General features: G+C 38.3%; 1 protein-coding gene across 1 annotated transcript; it reads right to left on the reverse strand.

Annotated features, from left to right (window-relative positions):
• Positions 1-5,081: 5,081 nt before the first annotated feature.
• Positions 5,082-8,524, reverse strand: LOC111463364 (auxin response factor 18-like). The gene is made up of 3 exons (XM_023107275.1): positions 6,678-8,524; positions 5,598-6,487; positions 5,082-5,522 (listed from the first exon to the last, which is right to left on the reverse strand). Exons 1-3 carry the CDS (start codon positions 7,755-7,757, stop codon positions 5,453-5,455), a joined length of 2,040 nt encoding a protein of 679 aa, XP_022963043.1. The 5' UTR covers positions 7,758-8,524; the 3' UTR covers positions 5,082-5,452.
• Between the last annotated feature and the right edge of the window lie 2,868 nt (positions 8,525-11,392).

Genomic DNA, 11,392 nt, shown 5'->3' on the forward strand with positions numbered 1-11,392 from the left:
CCGAAAGAGGATGAATGCCTAATGCTAATTCAGAACTGGTTGGTATCGTTAATAGTTGATAGTTGCTGGATAGGGATAGGAAGGAACTCCACTCTTTTATCCGAAAGGAGTTCAGTCTAATTCATCTTTCTTCCTCTTTGACAGTGAAATCAGAGAGAGTCCATGAATTAGCTACTGAATGAACCCATAGCGGCTGAGAAAGAAGAGGCAGACCAATCCCTGAACGTAGTCCAACCTTCGGTCCTTCTGATTCCGAGAAGGAACTACTTCTTTCAATCCCTGCGGCCCGGCACTGCTTCTCAAAACCACACAGCCTTGCCTTGACTTACCTATTTATGAACTGCACTGTAAACAAGGTCTCACTGCCTGCCTCCTTCTTCCCTCTCCTCTTCTCACTGCTTCTTTCTCCTTTACCTTCAAAGACTACACTGGCAAATCAGCGTTCGGTTTATATAGCTGTGTTACTACAGGAAAAAGAATATGTAATGTATTAGTAGTTAATAGTAGTTCAGTTAGTATGGGTAAGAAGAGAATGAATGAAAGAAAGAGAAGAAGCTAAGCCCCTGCCCGCGGAACCGAGAAAAGAGAATTGATTGAAGACGAAACCAGGACAAGATGAATCAGACTGAGCATAGAGAATGAGTTCTCTGCAGCTTCTGACTTCGTAGTGCTTAATGCTCAGCCAAATAAAACGAAAACGAACAAGGAAGCTCCTTATTCTCAAGTACTGGGGCATGTAACAAAAGATCAGTCAGATTACTGCCTTCCAGGCCTACTTTCTTCCAATGCATTCGTCTTTCTCTTTTCTTTTGGTACCACGAAGAAGAAGAAAGGTAGTCACCACCATAACCATAATAGTAAGACCACTAAGCGCAGGTTGTCCCATAGCACGGAAATCTCGATCGGAAAAAGCGAGAACATCTTTTCTTTTTCATTTTGGCAACAAGGGGGAAAGGGAGTAATTAGGAAATGCATTGTTTGGGTGGTTTACCAACGGAGGGCAACCCCAATGATTGTCACTAGGTGCTGGTAAGTCATCTAAGTCCATTTCGTCTATGAAGAAATCCCAGTCTATGGTCATGGCGTCAGTAAACTCATCCCGGTAATACTACAGAGGATGCAAGCGTTACGTTATCCGGAATGATTGGGCGTAAAGCGTCTGTAGGTGGCTTTTGAAGTCCGCCGTCAAATCCCAGCAACCCTGGACGTTTGTCGCTAGGTATTTGACCAAATAGGATGGATCGTCCAGTTCCTATAGAACCTATCACTGATAAGGGATGTATGGATTCTCGAGAAGAGAGGAGCAACCCCTGCGAATAAATAGAAGAAAATGGATTGATATTGGTGCGGACTCATTATTAGAGATCAATCCTGAACCTGCCGGATCCTTCCTTTTTCTGATATACGAAATCTGATCGAGCGCTAGTGTGACGAAAAAGAAAGAAAAGCGCATTCTTTAGGTTTAAGGAACAAGAGTTATATGACAACCTTGAAATAAAAGAACCAGTAAATAGACTTTACAAGCTTGACTTAAAGGAAGAATTTCGTATTCTGCCAAATAGTCTGATTTTAGAGAAGGTTAAGCCTCTTGTTGGTGAGGGTTCAGCTGTTTATGACCTAATTTCATCCTTTCTTTCTCTCAAAATCATTTCTTATGATGGTGATCATCAGGCTGATATATGCAAACTTTCTAAGCTTATTCTCCCATTGGGTGATATCAATAGGGTCTTATTCCATATTGTGTTAATGGACCTCGATCGTCAGTTTCATAAACGGTTTTCTTCGATAAGATATTATAGATATATAGATTCTATCTATATTCTGACTCATTCAAATAATGATGGAATCTTCGTTGTTGGAACGACGCGAGCCGGGCCTCGATTCAGAAAGATTCAGGGCCAAAGACGAAATAGATAGGGGGTTACTAATTCCCCATCTCATTGGGGGCAGAAAACGAATCGACATCTCGATGTGAGACAGCCTTTTCCATTTGAGTTGGGAAAGAACGGCGAAGTCCATCCGAACCGTCCAATGAAGAATAAGAGGAGAACAAAGAAAGCGCCAATCGCCCGATTTTAACATTATTTTGTCTAACGTCAATTTCACCAAAACCATACAAAACAGCTCATAAATATGGTTGTTGGTTGTTTTTTTTCTTCCCTCCAAAAAAAAAAAAAAATTAAAACTTTTTATTCCAATGACTTCTTTCCATTTTAACCGTCCACAAATAGAATTTTAATATCTAACCGCTCAAGCCCACCGCTAACTCGTTATGTATCATCATCAGCTCCATAATTCAAAAACGTATCTGTAGGGAGAGGTTCTCACACCCATATAAAAATGCTTCGTTCCTCTCTCCAACCAATGTGGGATCTCACATAATATAGTTGAAAAAGGTCGAGTGTCATATGAGAACGCGAGAACCTTTCGATTTCTCACCGTCAATGGACAAAAATGAAACATACGTGGGATCATCATTCATAATTCCGACTACGAAGGAATTGTCGGACTAATTTTCTTTTCTTTTCTTTTCTTTTAAAGGAATCGACAATAAAACATGAAATTATTAATAAAATAATTAATGTAGTAGACAACATCATGTAGTAATTAAAGGGTGAAAATGACATAAAGAAAAGAGCCCTAAAGGGAGAGGGTATGGTGACATTAGGTGGCCCTTGGAATAGGACATGTCCAACTATGTACTTGGCGTTACATTAATATAGACCAAGAATTACATTAAAGGAAAATTAAAACTTTTATTTTCCCTTTCCATTTTTTTTTCAAACAAATTAATTATTCTAACTTTATAAATATATTTTATATTAAAAAAAATGAGAAGGAGATATGTAAGCCATGTGCTTTAACAAATCATGTGAATTTTTAGTACAAAAAGAATACACTCATTGATTAGGTTATTATATCCACTGTCAATTATTTATAGAATATAATGGTTCATTTATTGATTTTTTTTTAATTTAATTTAATATTTGAGTTTTATGAAATTTTAATTATTAATATTTTTGGATAACTACGATTTTTAAAAAAATAACTTCCGACCCAAAATTTTAAGTTGGTTCAAAAGATTTTTCCAGTTCATCCTGTGTAACAGCCTAAGTCCACTGCTAGCAAATGTTGTTTGCTTTGGCTCGAATCACACAATTCACTCCCTTTAAGAGCACAACGTCCTCGCTGGTATATTGTCCGATGTCTCACTCTATACCATTTGTAACACCCTCAAACTTACCACTAACAGATATTGTCCGCTTTAGCCTAGATCTCACAATCCACCTCTTTGGTGAACTAGCGTCCTCACCAGCACACCACTCGATGTCTGGCTCGATGCCATTTGTAACAGCCCAAGCTCACCGCTAGCAAATGTTGTCCGTTTTGGCCTATTGCATATTGTCGTTAGCCTCAGGCTTTTAAAATGCGTCTGTCAGGAAGGTTTCCACACCTTAAATGTTTTGTTCCTCTCCAACCGAGGTAAGATCTCACATTGGTTCGAGAGAGGAACATAGCATTCTTTTATAAAAAATGTGGAAATCTTTCCCTAACAAACGCACTTAAAACTCGAGGGAAAGTCCGAAAAGAAAAGATCATAGAACATAATATATAACAAAGATCGAAAGAAAAACCCTTTGAAAGTGCATTAATTAATGGTAGGGTTATCCATGGAGTTAGCCTGGTTTGGGGGACTTGGATCTCTCAAAAACCCTAAAAACTAAGAGAAGATGAGACATTTATTAAGACGTAAGGCTAAAGCAAAGTAAACCCTAATGAGACACACACATGTTTTCGTTGTTGTCTTTGTGTTTAATGCTATTCCCGGAAACGCCGCCGTATTGGGTGGAATAAATATGTAACTGAAAACAAAGGGAACATTTTTTATTCATTTCTTTTTATAATTCGAACAAAACTACTTAGGTTGGGAAAGGAAAAATGTTTATTATTAAATTATTTTTATTATATATTTTAAAAAATATATAAGAATCGATATAAATGATGAACAGAAAGTGGAGAAAGATTTATTCCGCTATTAATTTAACGGAACGGAGAATGAAGATTATATTGTCTGTCTTCATCCCGGCTCCACTCTATTTCGGAGACATTTCTGATCGAGAGGGTTCGACGTCTGCCTGCTACCCGCTACCCGCTACCCACCTGCCCGCCTATTATTTACGGTCAAAGGCAAGCCATGATAACGTAAAACCAAAGCCAAACAGTCCGCTCAACGAAACGCCGCGACACAAGCAGCGAGACATCCCCCCTTGTAAGGGATGACGTCATCCACACGTGAATTTTAATGAATCCTCGCCACGTAAGCTTTGCAATGGTCCCACATTCTCACGTGTGCCATTACTCCTTTCCGCTTCGAACTACGCCACCTCAGCAAAATATATGTTTTTTTTTTTTTTTTTTTTAATTTTATTTAACAAATTTGTTTGAACTTAAAACCAAATATTAGTTTTGACTTTTATGTTTCCCTTACAAAATTGATGACGATCCTCAATCCCTAGACCCCACAAATTATATTTTAATCTTTAATTATTACAAATAATTAATCCCCACACATGTCACACGTGACCAACACTTTCCTCTACAAAACTTTGCAAGTCCTAAATTCATTCGTACTAAACATCACATTGTAGCGACCTGCTCGTGTCTCGGGATACTTCTTTAAACTACATAAATTCAACGGTTCAAAATTATTGGTCACGTTGTAGCTGTTACACTCTCAATAACCAAACAAAATCTAGGAAAAGCTCAACATTGTTTTGAGGGAAGGAAAGCAGAGTTGACAAGCCACTTCAAAGAGGTGACTAGACTAGTGCTGCACTTTCATATGGTAGTCTCGCTGCAACATTTGACCGTTCATCCCGTCTCATCTTTCTTTGGCTATACTTGTATGTAGCAAGCCATGTTAGTACAGTAAACCAGGGTCCTGCCAAAACCACACATGCAAGTTTTCCTTGATATGGCTTGTTCGTGCTTTTCGAGACGTTGTCTATGACTCAACATGGGAGACGGGGGCGAAACTGCACACTTTCGTGTTCAGAGCATTGTCCGAGTGAAGCGACGTACCAAAAATCGTTTAACTTATTATATCACATTTCATCATAATGCTTCTCTACAAACACAGTTCATATACTTTGAAACCACTTCCATTAACATTAAGAACTAAAATCACCTAATAAAAAAAGGAACCCAAAAAGAAAAAACCCCACAAAGTTGATCAAAGAACAAGAGGATGTAAGAAACTTCCAAAATTCAAACATCCCTTCTTTCCTTCCATAAGTTGGATTGGGAAAAGAACATAAAAATTAAAGCTTTTCAATTTCAAAGGAAAACGACATTATGATCTTTAGCAGCTCCCAGGTTTGCAACAGACAAAGGTCAGCAGGGAAAACGAAGAACCTGATATTCACCAGCTATACACTTGAAATCACTTCCTCTAACCTCCTACATTGTTACTTCCTGAATCTGTTAGAATTGTCAATCTTCTTGCTGTCTTGATGAACTCGCTGTAATCGAAACCGACGTGTTAATCACCGAGAGACAGTAGTGATTCAATGTTGCAGAAGGAAGCAGAATCGTACCTGAATTGTTCGTCGCCGACGTGCTTGACAGCACCGGAGATATCCCGGTACAAGACATGGTTCAACATCTCGGAGTTGTCGATGCCGAACATGTTTCCGAGTTTTCTGTACAATTCTTCATAGGACCCAAGTGAAGAAAGATCGAGGGTGCGACCGACGTCTTCTGATTCCATGAAGACTTTACAGTGGCCAGTATCCAAGTTAGGCTCGACATCTTGGCGATTGTCCTTGTACCATTGGAAATTTTCGCAAGACGAGCGTTCTGGTAGACCTTGTTGATGTAGTGCAGATCCAGAACCGTTTCCATCCGACGAACTGTTTCCAGTACCAACTGGAGAAACGGTATCACCAGAACAGCTTTGAGACATCTGCAATTCGGTTAGTATGGGTCTGCCGAAAAGTATTAGCTGTGGAGTCTTTACGTTGTCGAATTTCTTCGACGTTTGAGTAGAATGCGCCATGGTTAGCAAGCAAGATACATTTTCACTCATACTTGGCTTTTCAGTCATTGCATTACCAGAAAGTCTAGTTGATCCAGCAGCTGGATCCAGTGATCGATAACGAATCGGAAACAGACCCGACTGCAGTTTACTGAGATGAAAATCCGACAAGGATAGACCAAAATGAGCATGCCTGGCTCCCTGCATGCCAGCAGGGTTGTTGTCCGGAGGACAACCAAAGGGGCTGCCTGGACCATGGAGATAACTCGCAAACGGCGACATAGAAGGCTGGTTATCGAGGGGGAAATCAGGGTGTTGTGGATATCTGAACTTTTTCCTTGGAGGTGAGAACGGTGCAAGATGAATCGGAGATATGTTCGATACCAATTCGACCAACCACGGGCTAACACGTTTCACATTCTGAAGTAAATCGGGCTCGTCCCAAGTAACCTGGACAGTATATGGTATAAGCAAACAAGACCGAAATGATTCGTGGAAGATCACCAACTAAATGAACTCTTTTGGTAAGTTACAAGCATTGAACGATCCTAACAAGCAATGAGCTTATAAACAACAATGTTTCATATACATTTGATGATTTGTAATGGATGCATATATGATAAAAAGAACAGTGAGTTACCTGTAGAAGCCTCCATGGTGATTCAGGCCAGCGCAGTGGGTCGGCGGCCTGAACGGTGTTTATGGTACCCATGAACCAGCTTATCCGCAAAGAGTCCTCGGTTTCGAACGCCATCTTGAACCGCATACCCGAGCACCACCGGATCTGCAATGCTGCTTTCACCAGCCCTGCCTTGACACAGAACTCAGGAGTACTAGCTCTTGGATAGTATACTATTTCAAAGGGCTGCCCATTTGCAGCAAGTGTAGCAGCTTCAATGACTGATTCAGCCTTCACTTTCCCCTTTCCATTAGTCCTGTTCACTCTGTTTTCATCTTCCCTCAAGAACGTTGAGAAAGCTCCATAAGGCACAGCACAGTTCCCACCTGCTGGATTCCATCCACACGGCGGTTCCGGTCCATCTCCAATTCCTCTCTTTGCTCGTCTAATCCCGACGCAGAGATCTCCATTTTCAGCCCTCAAGAACACAATGGAATCACCAGCCACAAGCTTCTTATGGTTAACAAACGTACTCCATCCCGTCGTTAAAAGATGTCGCCGAGGCGTCCCACGGTAAATGTGCCTGAATTTCCATGTCTCCCCATGAACATCCTTAGCAAGAATCGTCTGAACCGGTGGATCGGCCGAGTAATCCAACCGAGGGAAGATTGTTTCAGCACAATACCTTGGAACAGAGAAACCCCCACCATTGTTAGCATCAGATTGTGTCAATGTCTTTGCAAACGAAGTTGGCTTATCCTGTTCAGACCCATTAAGCCTTCCAATTCCATCATCTTCAAACTCTAGTTCACTTCCATTAATGGGAATCAACCTGAGTTTAGCAAAGACCTCATCCGTGTCAGGATCGGCAAGAAACTTGATAGCAGAAACTCTACAAAGCGTATATGGAGGAACCTTAGAACAGTTACTGAAATCAACTGGCGCACAAGCATGCTCGGCATGACCTTGAGGAAAATAGAAAACCCTGGCGTTCACCGGCGGCATTTGAACCATTCCTCCAGCACAAGCATGCCATAGCTGAGGATCTAAGCATTTCTCCATCTCTTTCACTTTCTCTTTCGAATCCATAAACGTAATCATCTCAATTCAAGGAACCCACAAATTGAATTCCAAAAATCCTCAGAAACAGAACATTGCAGAACCAAAAACAGAGGAATGGGTCTCCAAAATCTCCATTATCATATAAAAAATTTCCCAATTTCCACCAAATTCAAAGGGACTCACCAGCAGATTCTTCGGCATGGTTTGACCACTCCAAACCCATAAACTCAAATTGGGTCAATCAAACAAAAAAAAAAACCCAGAATCCGTCTCGAAACTCGAACAGAATCACAAGATCACACACACCCTGATCGACAGCGGCTAGGAAACACAAAACCCAAGTGGGAATTGGTGGAAATAGGAGAAAAGTGAAATGAAAACCCTACAAAGACGAAAGAGGGAAGAAGGGGAATTGGGAAATTGGGAAATTAGAGAAAGTAGAAGGCAAGGGCGTCGTATTGTTCGTCTGATTCTTCGTCTGTGTTGTTGTTCAGAGATTGAATGAGTGAGTGGATGGCCGACATAGAAGCAGATAAAAAGCCGTAGACACTCACAGACAGAGCACAGAGAAGAGGAGAGAGGGAGAGAAAGAGAGAGAAAGGGACAGGTTTTGGATCATCAGATCATGCAAGCGTCCAAAAGCAGAGAGCAGGAGTAAAAAAAAACATATAAATTTGTAGAAAAAGAAGATAATATAAAGGGATTTCTTACCTTTTCTTTGGATCTGAAGAAAACAGTGAAGAGTGTATCTCCAGGAGCCACCAACACAACAAAGATCTTTATCCTCCCTTTTCTTTTTCCCCTCTTTATTATTTTATTAATTTTCCAAATTCTCTTCTCCCTCTTTCTAATTTTCTAGGGTTTAATGTTAACCGAAGATACGAAATCGTTACCTTGAGCGGTCGACAAGCAACTTGACCCACTCTGTAGACATGGGTTCGATGTAGTTTAAATAACATTTATCTAAAACAAGGTTTTCGAGTCAGTTTAAGGTTACTAAGTGACTAGCTAGTTGTTGTCACGTGTCACCACGCACACAACTTTACTAACAAACCATGGACCACTACCATGTACAATTCAATAACATACACGATGAAGTACAATTTAGTTTTTATCTCTATATTCAGGGAAGGAGCATGAAGGTAAGCAAGTTTTAAATCAAAGAGCGGGTATCTAACAAGTTTTTATTTTGCACGTATTTCCACTACTTTTTTCGTGATTGACTTTGATGGCTGACACTTTACCTTCAACTAAATTGATGACCATTCGATCAACTATTGATTGTTTGTTTAGAATTAGGCAACCACAACCGTTTTTTTAATGAATTGGAACTCTTATTAAATTTGTAAGTGGGTATGAATTAGAATGATATTTTTAGTGACATATAACTAGAAAGATGTACTAATAATGGATTGAGTGAAAAGGGTAGGCATAAAGTTTAGGGTTTTGATCGGTCAAAAGTTAATTTTGATGGAGTAATTTTAAATAATTAACCTTCACGTGACAACAATGGTAAATTTTATTTGAGCGATAAAATATGCCCTACAAAACAAGAAAAACCTACATAATGATTGGTGCTTATCACACCAGTTTCGATACTTAAAGCTGGTTTAAGAGAGATTCGTGTAGCGAGAACCTATTACGGTTTCATTGTTTCCTTCTAGATTTTGAACATAAATAAACTGGGTTAGGCTAGACCATGATCAATCGTATTAGGGTTATGTTGGACCCTTGTCCTATATGAGCCCGAGTAGAGAGCTTGAGCCATGACTCGAGTTTCTCTTATTTCTCTGGTTGTGTCTCGATTTCCTCTATATTTTAGTCTGTTTTATTTCATGTCGCGTTGTTTTAGCCTTATTTGTAATTAAAGAAAATAAATAAAATCATGAAAAACAAACATGAATTAGAATTTGATTCCTTTCCAAAATTTGTAGCAAGGAATAATTCTGTGTCTCATAATAAATAAATTACGTATTGTATTTAAAATAACGGATGGCATGTACCACAACGACAAATATATTGAGTTGACGCGCGTCGGCCTTGTCTTGGAAGCCCTAGAATCTGCGTGTTTTTTTTTTTTTTTAATAAATAAATTCGCCTTTAATTGAAATTGAGACTCCACTTATTTTTATTATCTTTTATTTTTTACGATTTAAAAAAAGGATTTAAAAAAAAGTTTGAAAACTATGGACGCTCTCAATTGAGCGCGTGGGAGAAAGTGGTGGTGTGGTGACATGTTGCATGGATGATTCAGTGCACGGTAAAAGTAAGTGACGTCATTTACCTTTTTCAATGGTCAAAAGTTACTCTATTTTATTTACCCCTTCCCCTCTCCTAATTTATTTGATGTAAAAATAATATTTTAGTTAACAAAGTAAACATAAGGAATATTGTAAGAATAAAAGCAATTAGAAATATAATATATTTTTTGAAAAAAATAATTAGAAAAATTCAGGTAAACCCTAAAGCTGATGGCAAGAAAAGGATGACCTAAAGTCAATCTCAAAGAAGATGCTAAGTTGAAGTTGACCCCGGAGGGTGAGCTATGATTGACCCTCGAGAGGCCTCAAGAGCCTTGGTGATTGACCCGATCAAACAGTCGAGCAACAACTCAACGTTGAAATATGACTCTCGACTCTAAATTAGATATATCCTACAATATCATTCAAGAGTAAGGACAATTGTTATGAATGAAATTATTGATTAGGAGTAAAAGCCTAAATGCCGAGAAACAAACTCAAAGAATGACACTCAAGCCCAAGAGACCAATGACCATGGTTGAGGCCTACGAGTTTGATCCCATAAGAACGATATGACTGAACCCACAAAGGTCGATCAATAATTGAAAAGACTAACGTTTGAGTCTTAACCAAGGTTATTCAAAATCAATTCGAGAAGCAATTTGACCTACCAATAGTCAAACCTTGTAATTGTTTCTCGTACTTAATGCCAAAATAACGACGAGATTATAACACAATGACAATTTCTAAACTACCTTAACAAATAAAAAAAAAATTAAGTCCAACACATTCACGTATTCTATGATTATGGACTCCAATGTCGGAGAGACATGGTTTAGCACACATTCGATCATTCAACCGTACAAACTCACTTACCAAAATCCAATATCAACAATTATAACATCTTTTCAATCTTTAATACCAGTTACTTAATAAACTCGTTATTAAAGACCGAACATTGAACTAAGATAACTATCGATCATAATTACAAAATAATCAATTGAACTAAAATTATTTTTTAATTATACCAAATTTGAAGTCATCACAAATATTTATTACACATGTGATGCCGAAGTGTAAACTAAAAGAATATATCTAAGTCTAACTTTAAAATTTCGATCACTTATTTTGTAACGCTCCGTTCCCTTTTTTTGGACTATTTAATTTTTTTTTAGAGGGGGCGGACCTATTACATTTATTATCCTCTTAATATTTGGTCACAATGCTTTTCCTCTTTTGATTTTTCAAAGTTTCATTAAAAAAAATATATATTAAACTCTCCTAGCATTTTATTCTCTATATTTATAAAATTTATACACAAATTTAGGTTAAATTATTAGTTCAAATAAATTATTTCAAATTATATATTGAAATTAACATTTTAATTTAATTAAAAACAAAAAAAATTAAATAAATAACTCAAGACAATTCTTG

The sequence above is a fragment of the Cucurbita moschata genome, unplaced genomic scaffold (genome assembly GCF_002738365.1).
Source record: "Cucurbita moschata cultivar Rifu unplaced genomic scaffold, Cmos_1.0 Cmo_Scf00028, whole genome shotgun sequence".
Classification (NCBI taxonomy): domain Eukaryota; kingdom Viridiplantae; phylum Streptophyta; class Magnoliopsida; order Cucurbitales; family Cucurbitaceae; genus Cucurbita; species Cucurbita moschata.

Coding starts and splice junctions, on each gene's coding strand:
- LOC111463364 (XM_023107275.1), bottom strand. CDS start 7,757: ATGATTACGTTTATGGATTCGAAAGAGAAAGTGAAAGAGATGGAGAAA. Junction 6,488..6,677: donor CACCATGGAGGCTTCTACAG/GTAACTCACTGT, acceptor TATACTGTCCAG/GTTACTTGGGACGAGCCCGA. Junction 5,523..5,597: donor GTCGGCGACGAACAATTCAG/GTACGATTCTGC, acceptor TTTCGATTACAG/CGAGTTCATCAAGACAGCAA.